Raw genomic sequence first — 26,999 nt, 5'->3', positions numbered from 1 at the left:
TTAACATTTAATTTTGTTATTGCACTTTGCAATCTTTGCATTAAAGTATTAGTACTCCCATGACCCAATTTGTAAATTTTATTCATAGCTATGGAATCTTTGACGCGTTTATCCTGTTTGTATTGTAATAATGTTTATAGTTCTACGAAGATGGACGGAGCTTTGTACTTTCGTAGAGATGTGCGTTTTGCTTATAGCGTATGAATTGTTGAAATTTTCAATTAAAGACAAATTAAAGTAATTATTTTTTAAATTGTTTTGGTTATACATTGCAAGAAATATGTCCCATGTTATCATAATGCCCAGAATTCATAGTGATGGCGTCTTTTACAAGTTTTTCCAAGATTTCTTGATCCACGTTTTAACCTAACGGTTGATGTTAGTTATATTAAAATGTGATTTAAGTTAAATGTAATTAAATTCTCACAAAATATAAATAAACGAATATCCGCTTTCCGTTACTTCTCATTCCAATGTCTACTCTGCGAGTATGCAAAACGGAAGCACACAATATAAACTTTGTTTTCATAGAGTGGGGCGGTTCTATGGCCGCCCACACGTGCGTTCGCGAATACGGCCCGCGCAGTCACGAGATGCGGTCTATTGCCAACATAAAGTACTTTATTGAAAACGCTAAAATCTCAAAAAACGTAATTCGTTTAGGTTGCAATGTCGAAAGTCGGACTTAGAAACTTTTTAGAATATCTAGGACTACTAGCTAACTGAAATGGATTTTCATAAACTTGCGGCGACCTATTTTCTTGTATGACTCAAGCTCCTTTAAATATAAATAAAATAAAAATGACATTTTATTGTTAAACTTACGAAAGTTTGAAACTTTAGGAAAATAATTCGACTCGTAAATATATTGTCAATATAAATGTAAAGTTGTTTGTGAAAGCGAATATAGGTCATTATTATAAAATAACAACAGCTAAGGACGGTTTCAAAGTGCATACATAATTTGAACGACGCGTCATGTTATTTTTCATTCACCTTATAAATAGAACTGTGACTATGACAACATTTTCTCCGGTTTGATGACGGCCCTAAAATAAAAGTCGTGAATTTCCATCCAAGAAATGTTTCTATTTATGCATCGAGTGTCGGCGTTTCGGTTGAGGTAATGCTGTACCGCATAAGAATGGAATGTTTGTTTGGAGGAGGCGCAAACAAACTCGTAATTATTCTGCGAACAACGGAATACAATGTGTAATAAAGCTTTACATTAACTGGAGAAAATATTGTTAACAGATCTTTGTTTTGAAATCTGAGTTTTCACTTGTGTTTGCACGAATATGTCCACTATATTAGACATTTCCTGCGTTGTCGAGGGCTTTTGGTGTTAATTATTTATTAAATTGTTTTGTCCTTTCGTACATGTAGTTGGTACTATAACGAACTCACTAACAGTGGTTTGTAAAACATTTTTAATCCAATTTTAAGTTCGTTTATTGGCTTTCGGGACATAAAACCATGTATTTAAAAATGTTGTTTTGTTTAATCGTGCTCGTTGTCCAACGACGTTGTCAGAGACAGTATTCGACAGTTTATGGGTGGCAGTTAAATATACCCGTCTCGGTTTGTGTCACAAATAGAATTTTGGCACTGACTGTCCGTAGTTGTGTAATTCTCTATAAACCGCTTGTTGAATTTAAAGTATGTGCTCGCTATAGCTATGCGCAATAACTACAGTCGTATATGCAACTATTTAATTCATGTCGCTCCTTATTATTCCATAAATTTATTCTTCAACACACTTGGCGACGGCGAGCGGTTTTGATTGCGTGCCATTCATAATTTTCACACTTGTGTCTAGCTATTATGCTATGTCTAGACACTTTAATTGTGATAACAATTCCTATTCCTTCGATTATTTCAGTAAATGTCCATGGCGATGTTATTTTTTACATTATCGACGGGAAATATTGGCTTTCAACCTCGTTCTCATTTTCCACCTTGACCTCGTTTCTTTACGACCACCAAATATCCTATTTTACACTTTTCTCTGACAAATCTAATACAATAGAAGGTATCATATCCTCGCAATACGAAACAGAAAGTTCCTCACAAACGTCATGATTCCCGATTCATTTGACATTGACGAACGTCCTTGCAAACAGATGAAATATGGACGCATAACAACAAATTTGAATACACTATAAGGTCTGGTGCACTGCCAAATATATAAAGCAATATTGACAGAAACTTAGACACGTACAGTATACGCACGCTGGCTGTAGTGTTCTGCATTATGATTTACGCAAGTCGTCGGATGCGATTGGCGCTTGCGCGACCACTTGAACCATGTTACCGTTATCTGTCGACAGCATCTTGGAGCCGTGTCAACTGGACTCTGACAAACCACTTTCAATTTCTAATTGCGCCTTATCAAATGAATTAACGATCTGCACTTGAAAGGTCTAAGTTGATTTCTTGAAAGAAAATGATTATTTGAAAGAAGAAGAATTGGATATTAAATGTGAATTGTGCTCGTCATATCAGTTTGATTACTTCTCTACATTGGTTAGATTGTATGATACGTACGCGCCTTTTAATGTTACAACACACTCATAGTTGGGAAAATAACTGTTTACAAGATTCCTCCACTTATAAGTGGGCAGCTATTTTCTAAACGCGTGAGATATAGGCCGGGGTTATTGTGACATTCTTCGCTATGTAGACATATCTCGGTCGCCTCAAAAGTTCCCGGGAATCACTAGAAAATTTCGACATGTTATTTTTCCCGTTAACGTTTAAAAGTCAAAAGGATTTTTTCTGTTTTGCTGTAATACTTTCGCCATAAGATTTTTTTCCTACAAGCATAAGTGATTTGACAGTTGCAAGACACAATTCAAGCTTACGTACATGTCTAATGAATGTTCCATTCGAGATAGTCGTTTACTGTTACAAGCTATGCGAGCAAGTGCGTTATATGGTATTTAATAAGACAAGCACAGCTTAAACAAATGCGAGTTCCAGCACTAAGCACGTGTAAATATATTCCAAAATAAAGACTGCTGCACAATATACGACTTTGGTAGCGGCTACTATTCGAATTTGTCTATCCGGTGCGCGTGACGTAACAAAGTAGCGGTTATAATTCTTGTCGTATTTATACCTTGTAGCGTTTTATTATCAGCTCAAAAGTTTTATGGATGCTCCTCCGAACTGTTGGCTTTAGTTTATTGCTTCTATTTTGTTTTTTTCTTTTTGTTGTTTACTACTCCAGCTGTTATACACCTTTTCTTTGCAGTTATTCATTGTTTTTAGATGTGTGATATTGCTTTTAACGAATTTAATATATCATGCTATGCTTAATACTCATTGAATTCAAGCTGAATTTAATATATTAAAATGTTTTATTTGCCTAAATTATATTACTTGGGAGTCAAATGTTTAAATCGCCCAAGTTGTACGTTCTCGAATGTATGAATCACCATGAATTTGCGTAACTTCTGGGCATCAGTATTGGAAGTGATTGCAAGTTACGATGAAACAGTAACAGCGCACGTCTGAATGGTTAAGTGCCACGTTATGTCATCTGTGATTCGTAGAGAGGGTCGTAATAGAGGCGAGTAATGGGCACAATCGGCACTATTCGCAATGTGCGCCAACATGCAGAAACGGGGCATTTCGTTAATGTTTCCGCGCCATGGCCCTGGGCGCCGGCGAAAATAACTTTTTTTACACTGTATATATTAGTTTAGTTTCTGTTGTTATTTGCTATACAACAACTCACTTTTAGAACTTACGGCGGTAAAGTTCCATAACTTTCGTGCCGGTCGTTTCACGATTCATCAATTTATGGAGACATGGTTACATGCTAAAGTGAGATGCGTGTGATTTGTTACACATTAGCAGCATTAGCCGTGAGTTATAGCACATATTCCGCATTATAAAACGTTCAGATCTGAAAGCAATATATAACTTTTCATTGTGTAATAATGTTTCTGAATTCTGAGCAGTTACGTAAACGTTTATTCTTCATATTTGAAGTCTAACGTAGTAGGTCGGTTATAATCCTGGTTTTGGCAAACACGCCGCCCGTTCGCCGTGCCACTGTGACCATAACTCATGCAAGGGGATATTTTGTGTGGAAATAGATGCGGTGAATTGATGCCAATTTGCTTTAATCTTTTTGCGACACCGTCATCTCTGTTGCTGACTTATAAGCGTAATATGAAGCTGAATCAAGTGGCCGGCGGCGGCAGCATTTCTCGTCATCAAACCATTAAATCTGTCAGTACCAGCCGCTACTATAATCAGCGACAAAGTACCTGCCAAAGTGTCTTTGTTCGTTATTAATAGTAATTTTCATACGAAATTAATGAGTGTTTGTGTCAAAAAGATGAAACACACAAGCGTAAAATATAGAATATTATTTTGAATAATACTGATTCAATTAAATTACGAATATGAACTTATTATGTAGTTATGATATGTGGAGTGCTGCTGCGGGAGTTTCGGTTTCGCGCTAGACATGTTAATTCTGTGAAATGAGTCAGGGACCACTCCATGCCAAATTATGTAATGTGCCGTCCATTCATGGCGTAAATATGCAAAAAGAGTTGAGACATACCTGGCAAATTGCACTGGGGAGTTAATTGTGTCTGGGAGCACGTGGTGGCGGAAATGCCGGGTTTGTTTAGTTTGCAGATTTATTTCTGTCTGCAGGGTGTCATCTGGGGTCGTCATCCTGAGCGGCCTGTACCAGTCACTGGGCTAATGCGCTTGGCGCTTGTTGTCACAGATTTCGCAACAAGGCGGAGGCGCACCCGCCTATGGAAATACGGGCCGTACATAAGTGTTTGCGAAACAGATAATTATTCGTTTAATACAAATTGATTTACCCGCTTAATCTTTTAGATGAATAATATCAACAATAAACGTTTAGTATCTCGTGATACATAACTAAGAAGGCAAATCGTTTAAAATGTCACCATGTCGCACCTGTCACTTAGGTATATCCAAGATAAACATGATACAGCCTTACAATGTTGTCACAACATTAAAATATACTAAAATTACTATGTAACATTTAAATTGTGCCAACTTGATTTGTCATCGTATGCGCAATCAATACAATGTCTTCAGATCTAGTGCGATACGGTACATCATTAAGACTTAAAATCGGTATAAGGCTAGACATAAATGTTGATGAAAAATACCGCGGTTGCATTGGACTGTAACTGCAATTTTGGTTTGGTCATGAACATTTAAAAAATAATGCCCAGATATGGTCTAGTTTCCTAACTTGATCATTAGTAGATAGTCACTAGCTTACATTATGAATTGCGTTTTTAGATGTAAATAAAATCAAAGTAAGTCTAAGTGTTGAGTTAAACGCGTCGAGATTACATCGGTTATGTCGTACGGTCAATAGTTGCTGAACAAAATGCCAACTTGGGTCGCGAAATGTACATTAGTTAGGCCGACGTTCGCGTTCCTTGGTACAAAGCCAGAATGGCCGATCCTTTTGGCTTGTCGATACGCTGGTCGTAACGCTCCGTCGGCGAAAATAATGTCACTTCAGAGATTAACGAACTTCAGCCGGTTGACCTATAAAACAGGTGCAGGTGAATTCTAAATCAAACGTTTTAGTGTCTATTATTCACGCTACCATTTAAAATTTATGTAAATTGTTTTGAACTTGACCTTTTTGTAACAACACGTTTGTGGCACACGTTTTGGTTGGACACTCCTCGGCATTAGCCGCTCCTTCCTTTTTTTTTCGTCTATCGACACGTATGATCAGGTAAAATCGAGTAAATGTATAAGAAACAATCGATCGATAACGTATTTTTTGTATTGTATAAATTTGTTCGATTTTAACTCTAATATTTATTGGTCGCTAACAGGGGACAGTAACGATCGATTAAATTGAGCAAATCTGTTAGCTGACAGATCTTATTGATGGCCAAAACACAGCATATTGAGCGTCAATAACGATGATCCAGAATCGACCATATCTGTAGGCACCTATTGATAGTCAAAATACATCATATACGACACCAACGATCGTCAAGAATCGAGCAAATGGTGCTGAAGGTGCCTTTAAAGCGTTCACTCGTCCCATTTCATAAACAGACGAAATATTTTTAATTTAATATTTTTCGTAAGTAACTTAAAGTTGGCCGATGCCGTAATCATAATGCAATCTCATGTTCATTCATTGTGCAGAACCTACTCCTATATAGTATTTCCAAGTACAACTATGCAGCAATCGGAACTACGTGCAGAAGTTAAATCCGTATGCCTACTACTACAGGCTGCCCCAATAAAGCAAACATTCCCTAAACGTTGCATGCATAAACATTTGGTGTTGTTTTAGTTTTCGAGTAGATGTTGTTGTTATAACAATTCGCGCCATAGTGATTACACCAGCATATTTTTTCGCGCGTAGGCAGTCCCCACAGACACTGCTTGTTTACTACGGCTTATGTAATTGCCAGCTACCCAGTTATTGCGTTTTGACAATCATCCTTTGGCGCCGGCCACTCGACAGCTATACCAGGGCAAACATTTGTGGTTAATTATTCTGTTATATTTTAATATTAATTGTTAAGTCATTTCTTTGCATTTTTATCACGACTTGGGTAGGAGCGTGTAAATACAGCATGCTAAGACTAGAACACTCTCAAAGAATTATCCTTAAAGTTTGTAACTGATTTGTATCAAGCGTGTTCTGACTATGAGACAATTATTTATTCAAAATATCATTATAAAACAACACACTATTTTACCTTATGAACCATCTCTTTTAGAATCCAGACATACAAACACCTTCCCATCTAAAGCTGTCCAACTAGTTTTTCCCAAAGATTTTTCGACTTTCTTGGACCCTTTTTATACAATAAAATTAATAAGAAAGTACCAGTATAATATAATCTCCGCAAATATAAGTGCAAAAAGAAAGATACTAATTATCTTCAAGAGATGAATTATGAGGATACCGAAGCTCTCCTAACAATCATGTCTTAAGATCAATTTGTACAATTGTACCAATTTCTAAGTTTTACTTACCTAACAAAATGCACACACAGACACACACACACACACGCAAGCACGCACGTGCGCACACTCACACAATTCACACACACAAACACACACAAATAGTTGTTTAATTTAATATGTAGTTCATAATGTTAGTCAAACAATCATTTATTCCATAGCTTAGGTAGAGTCAATTATACACTTGAAAACTTAAATGCTATGGAATTCACTTTGAATCTAATTTGTGTGGAACCTGGAACCATGTCGTCTTTTCATGCTTAGTCTGTCACATAGTCTTCAATTTTGTAATATTCAATTCAAATTATTTATTGCATTGATGGTTTTACATAGGTCTTAAGTTAGATAGTACAGATCAAAAATGAACCCTGTAATGGCATAGCAATGTCAATCTTAAATTCTAAATAAATCTAAATTTGTATTACAATTTTTACATTATTTCTTAATTTGATATTCGATAAAATAAGGAATTAAACAAAATACAAATTATTAAAATTAAAACCCCTATCTCTCAGGTCGGTAGATAGGGACTGTTATGGACAGGCGTGACGCTTATCACCAGACGCACGACTTGTTCACTTAGTATCATAAAAAAATTAAGCAAAGGAATTTAATAGCTGACCTTACTATTTGTGATTTGTTTTATTACTTTCTATGTGGCGTATAAATATACACATTATTTGTTTTAAACGGCCCTGTTGAGCGTACGAGCTACAGAGGTCAATGTTGCCATGGGATTATTATTAAATACATAATACCTCGTGCCATAAATTAGTTATAAAAGGAAATATCTTAATTATACTTGCCACATTGTGCTATTTATTAATTACTGCATATAAAGAATAAAACACTGGCCAAATGAATTAGTTCATTATTTAAATTGGTTTTTAAATACTATACAAATGTTATTTCCCCATTTTAGTGTAATAACCAGAGATAGTAGACAGAGTATGTTTATTTACAGGTACTTCAAGTAATGCTCATAGAGTAGACAGTACCTACCTCCCACAAGCAAGAAGCGTAAACCAAAGTAATAATGTGCTAGCCAACCGCACCAATTACCTTGTTTCAAATTATACAATTCCTTGTCCTATTAGTATCTAAGAATCCTTCTGTGTACTACCTAGAATACCCAGCCCAAAACCAATTTAGTAGCAGTAGAGCTCCTTCTGAAAGAGTTCGTCCACGGAAATACTACCACCTTGCTTGTTACTGCCACTGCAAGCATGGGTAATGAGCAATGAGAGCGTTATTGCGTTCCGGTTTAGAAAGGTAAGGATGCTGGTGAAATTATAGGCACATGGGACTTGTCAACTTATGTCTCAAGGTGACGGGCGCGGTGGCAGTGCCCCTAAGATCTTTGCGATTAAGCTCTGAGCGGCACTGCAATTGTTATGGATAGGCGTGTCACTTACCACCAGGTGCACGACTTGTTCGTCCCGTCCCTTGGCATTATAAAAATTATTTAGAAACGTTCATTTTCCAAATTAGTTTTAGTGGGAACCGAACTCGGGTCCCGGGTTCTCATACAGCGGTATGTAAACCATGAAAGACGTCAATATTTTTTTATTTTCAATCGCAAAACTCGTCTTGTTACATTATCGTAGTAAAATAATAGCTAGTGGCAATAAATACAATAATTCAGAGATTTCAGAGGAGTTATTATCCACTCTATGCGTGTTAGTTCCTTGAAGTTTAGGTAAATATATTTTACCTATTCCGTTCACTGGTAAAAATAACGTTACCTGCAAGTGGTACAAGGCCTTCTGTTAGATAATCGTATCGAATCGGGTTGTGGATTCAGTATCTTTACCATGAGTTTACTGCAACATTTGTTGCTAGCGAATGCATGTATTATTTATATTATAAGATTGCTTTAGAATTTGTCACACAAAATTGTCTAATGTTTTACACGGTTACTTTCGAAAAACTATCACTGATGGAAACACTGTTGCCTTTTTCAACATGAAGTTCACCTGCATAAGGAAATTTCGTATTCATAGCAAGGTTCGAAGTGATAATTATCATTGGTAATTATAATAATATTGATGATTAATTTGATAAATATGCCTTGATAATTATCATGATATTTATAAAGTTAATTTGAACAGTCACTGCCAAATCGTTTTCCTAAAGATTTTTCATCGCGTTTATTTAGTATTTATATATATATTATATAGTATATTCACTGTTTACCATTTTTAGTCAAAAGAGTCTAAACTATGAGTCATTATTGATGATTAGATAATTTATCAGATAATTATAAAAGAAAATAAATATCTATCTTGATAATTTCATATGCATACATCTTACTCTAACAGTGGCCAAAAAACGCCTATTTAAGTTAAATTTTTTACAAGCAATAGAAACTCGTTTACAATTGTAAATATTTAGTTTTAATCCTGTTTTGAACTTTGTTTTCCGTAGTTCTGCCAATTGTAATTGTTTATTTTATATTTTCAGGTAATTAACCTTCACGTTCCCCCATTCTGTGTGCTTGGCAAATCCGCAATGCTTTGGTGAGTCCGGGGACGAACGTTCAGTAATTAGTTGCGCGTAACGGACTATGAACTGCGTAACGTTCACGACTTTATGCAACAACGCATATGATTTACAAATTTTTTGTCGTGAGTGGCACGTTTGTTCTACTATATTTTGCTCTTCTATTAAACCTTGGCATTGCAGTACTGGTATTGTGTAGAGATTTTCAATCCCGGAACCTGTAAAAAATGGTACCGGGAAATTTCGGTACTTAATAAAAAACCTTTGAGAATAACAGAAAGAGAAGACATATTAATTTTTAATCCAATTCCAATTATACGCACGTGAAAAATATCACATTATTTTTCATTTAATATGCGAGCAAAATGAAAATATAAAAAAGAAACAGTATAAAAATAAAATAAGCTAAAAAATCAATCAATAGTAGACTGTACAACAAGTGCATAAAACGCGCAGGCGAGTGTGGATACTTAAGTCGAGGGTAAAATGAGTTTTATGAACGAGCTATACACTCTGCTTTTCACTTCGATTGCGAGGAAATTAAACAGCAATATTACATATAAACGTTAACACAACTATTGCCAAGAAAAAAAAAAGAACTTTCCGCCAATGTACTACTTTTTTGTTCTACACGTGACTCAGGTCGTACTACATAATGCTCAGTTATACTTTACAAGCTTTTATTTTTGTGCATTTCTATTTCTTATAACTTATTAGAATTACTATGGCCTACTTTTTTAATTTTGTAATATAACACGGGTTAAAAAAAACAAAATTAAAACTTTATTTTATAAAATTCTAGTGTGCGTGGCTGTTGGCGCAGGCGTCATTGCCTCGGTTTTAAACGACGATTTTATTTTATGCACTAGAGCATAAAATCCTATTTTATGCAGCCTACACCCAGCATAAATACGAACTTTAAGAGCATGAGAAGTGAAAAATATATTATTAAATAAATATGTAATTACATGTGTTTTTACCGCTATTTTGTAATTAAATTATAATCTTTAATTTAATGAAATTGCAAATATGAATAGTCAATAGTCCTTTTTAAATTTTGGCGTTATTATGTTATGCAAAATCAAAAAGAATAAGAATGTATAACTTCATTTTTCACAATGTCGTTCTTTATATTAATTCATTAATCATTACCTATCAATTCTTCAACTTCATTCGTACGACATAGGACACTATACCAAGCCCGAGTTAGGGAATGAGTCGAGTTCAGCCGGGAATTACGCTATTTCTACCGGTACCGAATAATAAAGTGAATTCATTGAAAAATTCGGTACCGGGATTTCCCGGAAGCAAACCTTTACTAAATTCTAGAGTTACTATCAAGTTTGTCTACATCACAACTTTAAAAGCAACCCATTTACCGTGTGGTAGCCTTGGATCGCCGCTAAGCAATTTAATTGGTACAGGCAGACAATGCAGCCCATATTCTAGACTTATTCTTAAGACGCTTGAACACCTGCGAATTTTGTGTGCCGGTATCTACGACTAAAAGCTAAAGGATAGAAGTAAACTCTGCAAATGATTGACGAAATGGTATTCTTTGCAATTAGTACAGACTAAGTAGAGCAAAAAAGGCTTAACGAGATTTATACAGTATAATCAAAGATTTCCTGCGATGCACTCCACAGGAAGCTGAAATTGCTGAAAACATTCGAGAGAAAAAAAATGCTATTTCTTTTATCGCCGCGCAAATTATAACCGCGGCTCTGTTCAAAACATTTCGTTTTATTTATTAACGTCGCTAAGCACATCGCTGCCCACGTTTGTATCAGACTGAAACTTGTGCTAAAATAGAGCTTCGAGTTCTTGTGGGCTAGGAATTTCATAATTTTAGTTACGCGAGTCTTTAAAGTGGGACATTTACTATCTTGTACTGCATTCAGGCTGTTAAAGAGAACTGGAATCATTGGATAATTATTCGAAATAATTTTACAAAATGACTCATATTTATATGTTAAACTACCTTTGTGGCCGAACGGTTACCATACTGGACTGCCACCAAAGATTCGATTCTCGGGCCGGGAGAAATATTTGTATGGCCTACAGTTATTTCTCTCATGAGTTTGTGTGTAGTTTGTGGTTGTCTATGTAGGTGTGTATGGCACCCGCGTATCGCACCGGATTTCCCTAGTGCGTGGCATTTGTGCGTTTCCAAGAAGTAAGTGCTTCGAATAAGCCTATTGTACTACTTGAGAAATGATTGGTTCACCATACATACTTTCACTCCCTATTTCACCCCCTTAAAGATTTATTTTTGTGACAAAAAGTAGCGTATATCCTTCTCTAGGTTCCATCTATAATACCAAAATACATCTAATTTGGTTCAGCGGTTTAGGCGTGAAAACGTACCAGACAGAGTTACTTTCGCATTTATAATATTAGTTTGGATTTTAATTAACGAAATGATACTACTGACTACAATTTTGAAATGCATTGTTCCTTCAAATAGAAAACACTAATATGCCTTTAATTCTCGTAATCAGTTTAATAAAAACTGGAAAAAAAAATTTAAAAATGACATTTTTTTATTGTCAATCCGATGAAATTTAAATTGCACATTAAGTATATACCAAATGTACAAGATAAGCTCAAATGATTAAAATCTGGAAAACCGAAAACTAATGTATTCACCTGTTATGTAGGTAATGCAACATTCAAAACTCGTGGTAATTTTCTTCCGATTATTCAAACGACTGGCGCTTCATTTGAAGTGTCCGATGCGAGCATACGACTTCAAAAATGATAAATGTGCAATGAAAACAACATTTTGATAAACAGCTTTCTTTCATGTAAAGTTTATGACTATGGTTTAAAGTCAATGTGCTAAAAACGATTTATCGTAGGTTATCGACAGTAATTTTGTTCACGTATTATTCTCAACAGTTGAATACTTCTCACTTTAACGAACACGAGACGCGACTTTAACTGCCTCCATGGCCGAACGGTTACCATGCTAACTGCGCCTCAGGTCCCGGATTCGATTCCTAGACCGGGAGAAATATTTGAATGGCCTACATTTACTTATTTCGTGAGTTTGAGTGTAATTCGTGGATCTCTACGTGTGGGGGGCCATGGCACCCGCGATACAGGGTTTCTCTAGTGTGGGAGTAAGTAATAATAATAAAGCATACACTCATTATTGTGTGCTTAATTATTATTGGTTTCGCCGATTTCAATTTACGCTTCAAAAATTTACTAACGCACAACGTCTTATTTACACACAATCTAAATCATATCGCCACCCTTTTTCTCATACTGCTGTTAAAATTATACCATTATTTTTTTTTGTGAGCGGGCGGCATATTTTGCGGCGGCTTGTTTTTCACGTCACATAAATAGACTAGTCCATTACTTGCTAAATAATAAGAAAAAGCTCGGGATTGGCCGTGTACGAAATGACCATCCTCATCAATCAGCTGCTTGGAGTTTGTCCAAGATTTTTCCACGTTTAGGTTTCGTAGTTTAGTTCAATATTTCAACTAGTTCTTGTCGCCCTCCCTCGCAACTATGCAGCCCACTCTCACTTTTATTTTTTTACACGTCGATTATAGCACTTTTAGAATAGATAAAATTTAATGATCAAGTGTAGTATATTCGTGCGGTGCTGTTCATTTCCTTTTATTTATTTTTTAACCTTTTTTACGCTTTGTTTTTAACCGACTTCAAAAAAAGGAGATGGTTCTCAATTCGACCGTATGTTTTTTGTGTATGTATGTTACGCGATAACGGCATTTGTGAACCGATTTTGATGATCCTTTTTTGTTGGAAAGAGGGTACCTCGTTAGTGATCCCACTTAAATTTGATGAAAATATTCCTCCTTTAAGGGTGGCAAACTAGGAGATGAATCCGGTTTCGCGCATTTTCTAGTAACCGATACCAATAAAACCAATAAAATTTGGCAAATAGACGTCATTCCACGAACTTTTCAGGTCAGTTTTTTAGTACTCTGTACTGAGATTATAATAATTTTATTATTCAATAGAAAGTGCGTTTTCTTTTTTAGCCTCGACTAAGCTATTTTTTTTTACAATTACTACTTTGTTATAGCAAATGGATATTAAGTTTATTTATGAAACTACTAAAGCCTAATAAATATGTATGTTTAATTTTGAACGAGACGCTAACAGGCAATTGAGAAAAATAATGATATTATTTGACAAAATAATACTAACAAAAATGTTTAAATGTGAATTACAACCAGTATCTGGACTCTTTCGTCGTATAAAGTTGTGTAATTTTACATAGAGCCAAATATGACGTAAAATCAACGTCAGTTTGGCCCTCGTGACGTTTCCAAGTTACAAATATTTTTATTCAAAGATTAACAAAATATTTATTTATAAAGAGTATTTTATGTACGCATCAGTCATACGAAGAAATCACCTCGAGAATTCGTATCAAAGAAGATACATCCCTATTTTTACAACTTTCAGCATACTTAGGAAATGAAACTATTTTTTCGGATCTGAATCGCGTATATTTGTTTTTTGTTTACCAACGTTTCAGGCCCGTTTCACGTCTCATGATCGCGGCTGACTGAATACGTCTTTTCCATATAGAATTCTTTCAGAATATTTCTTCGTGAGAGTTCATTGATGCATAATTACCTATAACTAAGTAAAAAATTTATGTAGCCTCGGAAGCACAGTGTTTTCTATGCTGAGTGAATGCCAAGTCGCATAATATTCGTTATATGTGGCCGAAATTACATTTTACAAAAATATATGATAAACGCTTATTCTAAAAGCAAACCAGTCCGTGCGTCTTGGGTTTGTTCCGACCAGATAAACAATTGGGCAAATGATAATTATTTTGAAACCACTCCGCCATTCTATTTCTGATGCTCTGTTGACAGACGATAATGGTATTTCTGTACTTTCGGTTGTCGTGAAAAGTTCTCAGAGACAGTTCAAATGAAGTGTTCACGACACCTTTACGCAATTTCTGTCTCACGCCCTGGCACTTGCCAAGGTGCAACGTCATCTTCGCCGCCAGGGGAAAGTGTTTCCACACATTTGACGTTTAGAACTAAATTCTCATGAGACCAGCATACTTTTTCAATAGTAAATAGGGAGTAAACAGGTGACGGCAGGTTTGATGACCCTGATGACCCATAACAATTAATTAATTGTTATTGGGCAATGTTATTGTTTGGTTGTTTAATTGTCGTTGATTTTGATTTAATTGTTTCGATCTCTTCATCTGTTTTACGTCGTAATTTTTCGTAAACACAAAACAAATTTTGCATCCTCCGTCCCACATTTTATAGCTAATAGAGGTATCGGTATATACATAAAATGTACGAGTAAATTCTCTGTAAAACTGTTTTGTTCTGCTCCAGCCAAAGTTTTAGAGGAGAAACTTTGGCTGGGAGCACATAAAAAAGGTTGACAAAATCTTGATATAAAACAACATGTGTCTCATTTTCTAAATCCCTTCTTCCTAGTCAGCCGGCCGTTGAACTTTTGCTCCTTATTTAGATATAGGAGTGGAGACGAACCGACGCAATCGGGACGAGCTCTGCGAAATACGAATGATCGCTTCCGCAAACCAAATCCATCCCTCATCTCCGGTACACGGCGCATACTGTACTAACGTTGTAGGCAACGTTAATCTTACTAATATTTTCGTAATCATCTGGGCTGAGGGCCAATTTGTCATCTGCTACGAAAGAGAAAGTATTTGCCCCAACCCGATATCAGTGTGCTGAATCCGCATCCAAAGAGCCGAGAAATTCCTACCACTTCGTTTGAATGCATTTACAATGATTACTTCAATTTACAGTGGGTATTGTGTTAATTTGGCTTTGTTGAAACTATCATTTTTTTTTAGGTTAACGTTTTTAATAGATACACTAAGTTATAAACAGCCAAAGAACGGAAATGTCAACATTCGCCAGAGGCACGCCTCAGTCACAAAAGTCGCGACAGCTTCAGCTTAGGTACAGTTCAGAAATAGACTACGGAAGCGGCCGACCGACCCGTTTGGTATTTGTTCTGCGTTGACCTAAAACAGACCTCGCTTTGCTCGTTTGTTATTCGCGTGGCCGACTAGCCCGCCGTCATACTTAGATATACGACCCAAATGGTATTTGTTAGATGCAGCATAAACTGCAGCTAACAAATACCATACTAACAATAGTATGGTATACCATATACCATACTAACAACACCGTACTAATAATAGTATGGTGTTATATGTACAGTCAGGTTTTGATTTATCATTGTCTCGAGTGACCACCTTTATACATTCAATACATTATCTTATACATTTACATTTTCATTTCGAATACACAGGCAAAGTCAAATTCTTCAGTTTCATCATTTAAAAATGTATTAATATGAATAAAGACGTCAATTTTGAAAATTGCTACATGTTTTCCATAATATACGATATAGATTCGTCACGCGGCACGGTGCCAGCGGCACTGGGCGTAGCACGTGGGACATGACGGATGAATGGGAGTCAGCACGTGTTATCTTGTCGAAGTCTCTGATCCACTCATGATTGACCCCTCTCACTAATGTCACAATCAAATCAATATTACGACAATAAAACAACATGGTTCTATTAAGATCGTCTTGACCACATTGACTGTAGACTTCGAATATCTTGTGTGTCTTTGATCTTGTGTGTTTATTTTTATTAATGACCCACATGTCCCTGTAGTTGAGTTGCACTTATTTCGTAGTAATTTCGTAAACGAGTATCAAGGTGCCTACAGATTTGCTCGATTTTTTAACTATCGTCACGTGTCGATCTACAAAAAATACGATATCGCTCTTCTACTTCTTACACATTTACTGATTTTATCTGATTATAATTTTGATGGAGAAAAAATTCGATGTCGATCGTCTCATCATCATATACAGCCTGGCTTCACCAACTGCTGGGTATAGGCCTCCAAGTTTCTGTCGATCGTCTGTTGCTTACAAATTTACTTGTTTTGTTTGATCACACGTGTCGATCTTGAAAAAATCGAGCAAATCTGTAAGCAGTTTAAAGAAGTTTGATACACCTAGATATACCATTACAGCAGATGCGTTGGGCAATGTCGATATGAAGACGGTCCACTATTTTTCATTTACACATTTCCGAAGATAGGTGCATTGTACGTCACTCCATCTTTGAAATTCCCCTCGTCCGGTTTTGTGACGCACTGAACATAAATTAACAATAGTTAGTAGCTCACTAACATCGGACTAGAAGACTGGACGTTTGTTTTCTCAAGCTATTGTTTATGAACCCGTTAGTTTTCCATTGGTCATGTCTTTTCATTATATACCTGTGTAATGGATTTTCAGTTTTTTTGTTAAGTGTAGTAAACTTACATTTTAATTTGGTTAATTGATGTCCAAGTAACATAACTCTACGGCTGCCAAAGATCATGATCTCAAACCCGTGCATGATGTTTTGTGAAACAATTTACAAGTGTTTTAGTTAAGTGGTGTGAGAGTTCCGCCTGGCTGCCAATGTCTATAAATTCAGATTAATCTGTGATTGTCCCAGCCGCTATAATTGCTGATGCCACCGACTTCAAGGTTGGAACGCAAGTTTATAAAACTTCAACGTTATGTCAGTGTATACACACCTGTTGTTATTTTGTTGGAAATACATAAATAACTAACCGTATGTTTGTCTCGTTACATACTCTTGACAGCCGATTTGTTGTCGTACGTCCTCAAGAACCAAACCGCTGTACACATTGAGTATGTATGTGTAAAGGCTGAAGAACTCTCAGCAATGCGACTGAGCATATCTGTTCATATTTTCTACTTTAAACTGGATGAAACAGTTCTGTCTCTATAATTTATACTAGAAATTAAATTTTATTATATTTTTTGCGTCATTGTTAAAGAATGTCTATATTTCTTTTCGTCTCGAGTACTGTGTAAGATTGGAGCTGAAGTGAGCCTGTCTGAAAGAGCTGCGGTCGTTACCCGCGTGCTCAGAGCCCGGAAAGAAATAGCTGCAATTAATTCGCGAGACCGGCGACCGATCGAAATATCTCAAATGTAGAAACGTGGCTACTAACTCATGTGTTTTGCGCTCGTGCTCAATGTTTGCACATTTTCATAATAATCTGTTGACGTATTTTACAATTTATGGGTAGTTCTTGTACGAAAAATCGAGTATTTTTAAAATAAATAATTTTCAAATGTATTTATGATGTACCTATATATTGAGAGTCAAGGTCACAATTTCGACATTTACGTTATGACGAACTTTGTTGACGTGTTCTCTAGATGATCAGTCAGTAGGCGCTAAGGTAGCAAAATTAAAATGCGCGGGGGCGATACACGATGGACATAATTTTTGTGATTATTCTTATCACAGCGTGGAGGTTTTATATTTTTAGCCACTGACCAAAAGGATTAAAAATGTCGCAGGCGTGTGAGTTTTCAGAGTTACCCACAGAATGTGACAACTGTATTAAAACTCTATAAGAACCATCAAAGAACAGTTTACAATCAATTGAATGTGGTCAAATATCTGTGTAAATAAGCGCATTCCGAACGCTCATTTCCAATATTTTTAAATTGTATATAAGCGAATTCGCGGACCCATCAATGTAAACACATCAACATCATATCAACCATAACACGTCCACTGCTGAACATAGGCCTCCCCCAAAGATTTCCAGACCAGCCGATCGGACACGACGTGCATCCATCGGTTACCAGCCGCCCTTTCCAAGTCATCAGTCCATCTAGTACGGGGCCGTCCCACTTAAGACCCTCCGGTTCGGTGTCTCTATTCAAGAACCTTTCTGACCCAACGGCCGTCAGTTCTATGAGCTATGTGCCCTGCCCACTGCCACTTCCACTTGCCAATCCTTCGAGCTATGTCGGTGACTCGTTCTTCTACGGATCTCCTCATTTCTGATTCAATCACGTAGAGAAATGCCGAGCATTGCTTGCTCCACAGCTCGTTGAGTGACTTTGAGCTTTTTTATGAGGCCCATAGTACGTGACCACGTCTCAGAGCCGTAGGTCATCGCTGGTACGCGCGAACGCACTGCTCGAAGTCTTTTGTCTGCAAGGACAAGTATTGCGGACAAGAAAACGTCCCGGAGCTTCCCGAAAGCTGCCCAACCGAGTCGATGATTGACCACTTTCTCGAAGTAGGCCTTGCCTAATTGGACGGTTTGTCCGAGGTAGACGTACTCGTCAACAACTTCGAGAGTAGAGGTTTCCACTGATATAGGGGTGGGTACGACATGGACATTCGAAATAAGTTTCATCTTGTCCATGTTCATTTTTAGACCCACCTGCTGGGAAACCCTATTGATGTCGCCGAGGATGGTGCCAAGCTCTTCCAACGATTCTGCCATGACCACGATATTGTCAGCAAAAATCGAAGGTGAGTTATGTACTCGCCATTGATGTTGATGCCGAGTCCTTTCCAGTTCAGTAACTTGAAGGCATCTTCCAATCTATTGGTGAACAGTTTCGGAGAAATGATGTCTCCCTGTCGCTCCTCTCCTCTTTGCAATTGGATAGGCGTTGTGCACTGGCCCTGTAGTCGAACTGACATAATGACGTTTCTGTACGAATACTTCAACACTTCGATATATCAATAGTCAACGTGGCACCGTTGTAGAGATTGTAGCACCACCCAAATCTCGATCGAATCGAAGGCTTTCTTATAGTTCACCAACACTAAGCATAATGGCAAAAACAAAAAGGTTATACTCCTCGGTCTTCTGTATAACCTGCCGCAGCGTGTGGATATGGTCTATGGTACTGAAGCCCTTGCGGAAACCGGCTTGTTCGGGGGGTTGGAAGTCATCGAATCTGCGGAATCTGCGCACGAGACGATTCGTGATGACTCATGAAAACACATGTCCTGTAATTCTTCAATAGTTATCTCCCTTTTTGAAGAAGAGTATCACCACGCTTCTGGCGTCGACCCTTCGAACAAGACTGAATTAAAGATCATCTGAAGGACTGTTAGTACCGGTGTTCCACCCGCTTTCAGAAGCTCGGATGTAATTCTGTCTTCACCCGGTGTCTTGCTGTTTTTTAGCTGTTTCAGAGCCATCCTAATCTCGTACAGACTGATGTCCGGGATATCCTCAGTATAGTGTCGGGTGAGCTTGGCTCTAGAATCTTTAGAATCGGCAACAGGCTGAGTAAGCGAGGTATATAGCTGGCTATAAAACCTCTCGATCTCCCCCAGTACCTCTGGCTTGGACGTTACAACGTTGTCTTCAGCTTTGTAAGCTGACTTTGCCCAAGAGACATGTCACTTGCAAACACTTTGGAGCCCTTGTTCGACTCTATGGTATCTTTAATATTATTGGTATTAAAGACTCGTATGTCGTGTCGCATAGACTTCCATATGTGTCTATTGAGCTGTCTGTAGGCTTTAACCTTATCGGAGGACTGCAGCGTCATATCGCGTTAATTTGCCATTAGCTTGAGAGTATGATCGCAGAGTTTCTGCGGCCTATCCTGGCGGCGGGTCCTGAAGAATTTTGACTCAACCGTGTGGACAGTCTCCACCAACCTATTGCTAATCTCGTCCATAGAGAAACGATTTTGAAGTTCGAGCCGAAACTTTTCGGAGTCATTTCTATGGGCACCGCTGGGTCGCAGAGTAGACTTCATCAGTCGTGACCTCTTACGTTTGACATCGATATTCAACAAGCCTCTTACCATCCTGTGATCGCTTTCAGTTGTAAATACAACTACCTTTTAATATTTGATTTTTATTATGTAACTAGATATTGCAGATATAGTTTGTAGGTATGAGAATTGTTGGCATTTCATTCAACTTTACTAAAAGACACGCGTTGGCAGCCGGGTCTTTTGTTTTTCTTTGCCTTACATATTTTGGCGTTCATTTACAATGCGAATTAGTCGCACGAAAATTATTTTGTTTGGGTTAACTGGGTGAGCTGGTGTTAAAATTAATTATTGTTACGTCCTTAAAATGCACGTAGGTAATCAAGAATACGCTCCAGTTTAAAAATAATCAAAATGATATATATATATATGTATATATATATATATATAAATGTAAATATATTTATCTTCTAGAGTTGGTGTTGCGTAACAGGCTAGCTATCACAATGTATACATATGCTCATTTATTGCTAGTCGAAGTGGGTAATTCTGCGTGTTTTTACAGCTGCAGCTTGGATAGGCTCAGACTAGGCGTAGCTCTAACCGTTTGCCGACGATAAACAGACGGCCGCTGTTGCCGATCTGCTGAAAACATCCTTTTACGTCATCAACACGCCGGTTTCTGCCTCGATTCGTACGTTGTTATTTTCGTGGGCGGAATGCATCTAACATGGTATATTCTTTCAAATGTTTGTTGCTTTATTTGTAATATGTATGTATGATGTAAAACTGTAATTTTACAGCATGTCGACTGAGTCAAAATAGCTTTTGCTGTTGTTGATAACAATGTAATGTTTTACGAGGATCGCCTGTTCGTCAAGCTTGTTCAACGCCTACAAACCCATTTCATAAAACTATATACTCGGACGTAAGTCTCTACATTCGGCGACGTGCAAATTTATTAATTGGAGGATGCTTTCAAATCTTATAAGGGGAAAGGAAATATTTGTGAAAATGATATTAAACAACAAGTCAAGAATTATTTCATGGATGACATTAAAACATGAAAAAGGAATTTAGTAGATTAATAGTATTAATTGCTTATACAATTAGTTATGCTTAGTAAATGCATAAAAAGCCTATGGTTACATACTAGTATATCACGAGGGATACTGCGTTAGACGTTTGGCGATTCATTCATCGGCGTACGAAAGTCAATTGAGATCCGAATTTAGCCTAGTGTGGTAAGCCAAATACGCGTTATGCAAGCTCTGCTTCGGAGCAGGAACGTCTATGGCATAAATCCATATGCCCAATTCCGTTGTTTGTTTAATTGAAATTAGTCTTTTCATCTTTTCAGGTTATATAGGTCATCCATCTAAGCATAACATATTGAATTGTTGTTGTAGTGAAAATAAAAAAATACTTTCTGTGAACAATAAATTGTTTAATTATAATGAACATTGCGTAACTAACAGTATTTCAGACTATCAAAAATTTTAAAATAATCAAGTTTATTGTCTACAAGTGGTTGTAGCAATAAAAGAAAGACATGAGGAAAATAATTTGTTTGGAAAAAAAAGTACTTTTTTGTACAAAACTCAACTAGTTACTCTGAGGAAGAAGTTCCTCAAAGTAACTAGTTGAGTTTTGTAGATTGGGATAAAAAATAGTTGTGTTAAAGAAAAATTTTAGGCGTTGGGCATTGATGCAATACGAAACTGCTTGAGATAAACAACGCGGCGTTTGTTGATTTTTGCTAAAATGCGCACTAATCCATCCAAACAATGACTCATGCGAAGTGGAAGATTTATGCCATTCATCATAAATATGAGTTGTTTCTCTCATCCTCCAAAAGGGTTTGTATCTTGTTGCCAAATTTAAAGCAGTTGCTTGTGGAAAAGCATTTGAAAGTGTCTTCAGTAAGTGTTTAGGCTATTTATTTTAGACGAATACATGAATCATATTAAGAACGAGTTAGTATAATCAGTTCTTCCTACCTCCATGTAAATACGCTCCGTTCTTCCTCGCTTAAAACATGCCGTTTAAGAGGAAGCTTTCAGTGTCGCTACCTTTCTGTGTCCCGGGAAAAAAATGTCGAGTCTCGGTGCGGTCTCGGAAATCCCGGAAAAACGAGACTTTCGGTTTCCATACTTACTGGCAGTCAAAACATGATAATATACATATGTTCTTTATTAACACAAATTATAAAATGAGAAGTTATTTATGAAAGTTATTTTTTCATTTTTATACTTGGGTACGGTTATAAGAAACAAATATATTTTCAGATAGAGAGGACCTGAGTTTGTTACTTTTGTTCTTCAATTTCCACAGATTATACTAGGCTCCACTACAGTGTTACTATGAGGATGTAACCAGAATAAGAAAATTCTGTTGGTTTATTAGATTTTTAATACTTTCTATTTAAGCGACTTAAGTTATTTTTGTCTTGATATTCCCGAGATTCTAAACATCAGTCTCGAGTTTCGAAAATGCCAAAAACATGGTCGAGATTCTCGAAATTTTCGAGACCGAGATTACCGGAATAAAAACCCTACTAGTCGCTAATTTAGCAGAAGGATAACTTTATTTCAGTTTTTATGGTCGCCACTATAGCAAAATATATCAACACCAACAATATTTCATATATTGACACCCATATTTCAAATTCAACAAATATGGCCTATGTGTATGTTATATCTGGGACGGGAAATGGACTCTACCAAAACATTTTTAACACAGTTCAATTGCTACATTCAGCAAATAGAGTTCTTCGTGAAAACTTGCTAGTCCAAAATGACAGGTGCGGCGGAATATGTTGTACTAACCGTAGCGGCGTATTGAGGTCACTCGCCACTCACCACGCCACTCTGTCGTCTCTCGCACCCGAGATTCGGGCCACAAATCATATTTAGCTTTTCACTATGGGAATTGCAACTATTCTGTTTGTCTTGGAATAAACTAGTCTCCTTAATGAAAGCGGGCGGCTGATACACCGAACAACTGGACGCGACCTATATATTATAATGTTTGTGTTATTTGGATCTTATTTCTGCTGACACAGTTGTAAGAAATTAAATTAATCGTGTAGTTCTTGTATATTTTCTGTATCGCAAACAAATAATAAGCCCTACAATAAGTAATCAATGTGATAGCGTCATCGGCCAGATTATAAACGTACTCCTTTGCGTGGGCACAGCAGGTGGCTGCGCCTACGCGTGAACCAGTGCCGTGTGCACACCTGACGTCACCGCCACAGCCTCCTGACGTGACGTGGACCCTCGCGGAACTTCATTCATTCAAACCAAGGTCTACTATAGACGCTTAGCAAATCACTTTCAAACAACAGTTTTAAAACGCCCAAACAACGCTGACTATTATTATTGCAATGAGGGCTAGTTATTAACTATAAAATAGACTTCAAAAAAGGAACAGGTTCACAATTCGACATGTTTTTTTTTGTTGGATAGAGAAGAAGTGGTTCCAATTAAATTTGAAGAAAATGTTCCACCTCTAAGGATGGCACATTAGGGGGTGGATGACTTTTGAGGTCGGTTTTTTTAGTACTCTGTACTGAGATTGTTCAGTATTGTTGTTTGCCTTTATTTAATATATTAGAATTATTAAAGAATATAATTTAATTGCGAAATTGAGCCTTAAATCCAAGATCACGTAAATAGAAGAAGCCGTTGCGGCGTCTGTGCCGCTCGTCTTCCTCACGTTGACATTTTGATTGATGTGTAACGCGCGTGCGACTACACGCCCTTTTTTATTTTGTTTTATTTTTTATTTTAGCTATTAACTCCAGACAAGCCTTGACCGACTTCACGGCAAATTCACTTCACTTGTTTCAAATATAAAATAAAGAGATATAAAGAACTTTTTCACCAAATAAACTCACGTGATAAAAGTAAAAATACATGCACGTGTCATTAATTGGTGTGTATTTATAGCGATGGAAACTATTCTAGAATACGTGACTCTCATTGACCGATTGACTAAGTAACCGAGCTGTTGTGTGATGCCAAAGTTATGATACAAGATGTGTGGGTTGCGGCTACACGGGACAAATCAGTGCCGATGACTAGCGGTGACATACAAACAAGTCGTATAATTTGTGTATACGCTAGTTTCCATCGAGACGAAGGTACTTTCTTACGATTGTCGCAAGGTCGTTGAAGATGCACATATAGTTGGAACTTGGCAATGTACCGGCAAATTGAGTCACATTTAAAACGCATATTTTTATTTATTAATTACCGTGCAAACTTTTATATCTTTAATTTGGAGATATTTTATTCTTAATTATATTTTATATTTATTTTTTTAATTATATTTTTTTATATGGATGAGTTGGTTTATCGATGAAGAAAAATCGGCAAGAAACATGCATGCTGGACAAGGTATACTACAGTACCATTAACAAATTTTTTTTATGCTGACAAACACCAGCTTTCATCACTGCTGTGTGAATTTTAAGTAGCAGTTGTCTTATGATGTTGTTCGCAGCAAACTTTGCAATGAGTCAGCGGTGGTGGATGGTGGTACACAGCTCGCACGTGCGCGAGTTTGTTTACAAAACTGTATTCAGTAATAACTACGTAAAGATGCGTAACAGACGTTTTACTTGGCCGTTGTGTAATATTTAGGTACCTACTCATTGTTTGTTACGTCGTTTTATGGCCTTATACACGATTGATTGTCCTTAACGCGTGGAACAAATATATAACTTCATCAATGTTTAGGAAAAGTATAACATAACAATTTGATTAGAACATTTTGAAGTCTCGTACATAACTCACGTTAGCGGACAGATGTTTGTATATTTCTTTCGTATTTTTGGGTTTATTGCAATTTTTAAACATTACGTAATACATCGTTTCTTTCCGTGCTGCTGGAAATGGTGAAAAGTTTATAGGAACTGCTACGGTTTTGCATTGGTTCGTATAAAACGTTCTATACTTATGTCGCAAACGCTAATTAGTTATCATAGTTTGAATGTATCCCATCTTAAAGTTCCCAGACGTAATAAAAAGTAAAAAAAATCCGTATAAAAATTGTTTATGTAGAGTGGTACTAGTTCATTAGGCAACATTTATGAAGCTAGCCTTTTAGTAATAAAGATATTATTATTATAGATATTATATAGACTTTTGCTCTTGAAAATCATGAACCTAGGTTCTTGAATATCAGAATAGCAACCTATCTCAAAATCAGCTTATTCTGGAAGAAGACGGTTTTAAACAATACTACTAATTGTTTAAATAAAAAACTCGATGGCTTATTCGCAATAAAGTTCAGCACATTCTAAATACAGCTCTGTAATAAAATAAGTTAACATATTAGTTAATTTGAGTTACCCCACTTTAAAATCAGTTATGTATATTTAGTACAATACAAATAGCCACTCGTGTAAATTCTACAAATCTGTAAAACGCACCTTAACCTCAATAAATAAGTTCAAGGATTTGAAACAATTAAGATCCGACGCGTCGGTGAGTTTGACTTGGGACATCGCGGTGCGCGTGCGCTGGATAACCTCGCCTAATAACCACCACACCCATTTAATTGAGCCGCGAACTCCACGCCTTTACGCACTTCCCATTGGACTACTACTAGTGTAAATATACGAATGTCAGTTTTTACCCTTGTTAGTATTGTGGATTTGATAACGCCTTTTTGTGCAATTTGTATTAGTGCTAAAAGTTACGCATTTGTAACGTTATCGTGGTAGCGGTGTGAACGGTCAATACAATTCATACATATTATTTATGTGCCGGCAATATCATCATCAACCGGAACAGTTTATTGCTAACGCATAACGTGGGCCCCTAAAATTTATATCGGTTTTGGACTCGCTGTATCCATTAACCCCGCAATATGAAGCTTATGAATGTTAATAGATTCAGACGTTACTTCGCGAAAATGCATGTTAATAAAAATGGAAGTAAATTAATTTGCTACTCCGCAAACTGCGGCCGAGCGTAGAACAATCAACGACACCTGAGGATGCCCCGATGAGGAGGTGTTGTATATTTTTGGTGGAGGTGTTTGTGACTGTTGCTGTTGTGTTATTTTTAAGTTTATGCGGAGGAAAGGTGGGAAAATTAACTGCTTTAAATATATTCAACACAAGCGCAGCCTTTTTACACGATTTAACCTTCAGTAGGTTCGTGGAGTAACAAATTAATTCACTTCCATTTTCATCGCATGAATGTTGATGATCTTCCATCATTGTTACCTTATATCCCATACACGCTTTAACATAATGGTATTGGTATTGAAAAATGTGTAATTATAATTACATTAATTTCCTGGTTTAAAATTTTCGTAAACATCTTCCAAATCACGTATATAAACAAAATCATACTAGTATTCTCTCCGCTACCTGTCAATGCCAACACCGAATGCATCCGTCGCCGCTGCCAGTGACCATTTTTATTTTTTTTTATGGAAAACTGTTTTCTAAAAATTGGCATTGTTGAAGTAGCGATTAAAATTCAGCAATGTGTTTATAAATAGCTGATGCTAACATGCGCGTGTTATTTGTTTGTTAAGAGAGCCGTTCGTCGTGCGGCGGAGGCGGGTCGGAGGGGTCGGAGGGGCGGCGATCGTGGCGAGTAACGCTGGACCACGACCTTGTGGAGACGCTGAGCGCCATCTACCCCGAGTGGTTCAAGCCGCAGCACCGGCGCGAGGCGAGCCGCGCCGCCTCGCCTCACTCATCCGCCTCGCCTCGGTCACCTGTCTCGCCGCATTCCCCGGCCTCGCCGTGCACGCCCCACACTCCACCCTCAGACGACACTTTCAGGTAGGAACCTCTACTATACCTTTAACATCAAGTGGTATTATGCTAATGCTAACACACGTTGTGTCTCATAAATGTCGAGCAG

General features: G+C 37.1%; 1 protein-coding gene across 2 annotated transcripts in view; it reads left to right on the top strand.

Moving 5' to 3' along the window:
- Positions 1-26,999, top strand: part of LOC113234061 (MKL/myocardin-like protein 2) — a 39,354-nt gene that overhangs the window by 2,044 nt on the left and 10,311 nt on the right. For both annotated transcript variants that reach the window (XM_026469297.1, XM_026469298.1), the window contains exon 2: positions 26,665-26,917. In XM_026469297.1, coding sequence (XP_026325082.1) covers positions 26,665-26,917 — 253 coding nt within the window. The remainder of the gene's footprint in view (positions 1-26,664; positions 26,918-26,999) is intronic.

Source organism: Hyposmocoma kahamanoa, unplaced genomic scaffold (genome assembly GCF_003589595.1).
Source record: "Hyposmocoma kahamanoa isolate Upper Pololo Valley unplaced genomic scaffold, ASM358959v1 81, whole genome shotgun sequence".
NCBI classification, from domain to species: domain Eukaryota; kingdom Metazoa; phylum Arthropoda; class Insecta; order Lepidoptera; family Cosmopterigidae; genus Hyposmocoma; species Hyposmocoma kahamanoa.
This window is presented reverse-complemented; position numbering and strand designations above follow the sequence as displayed.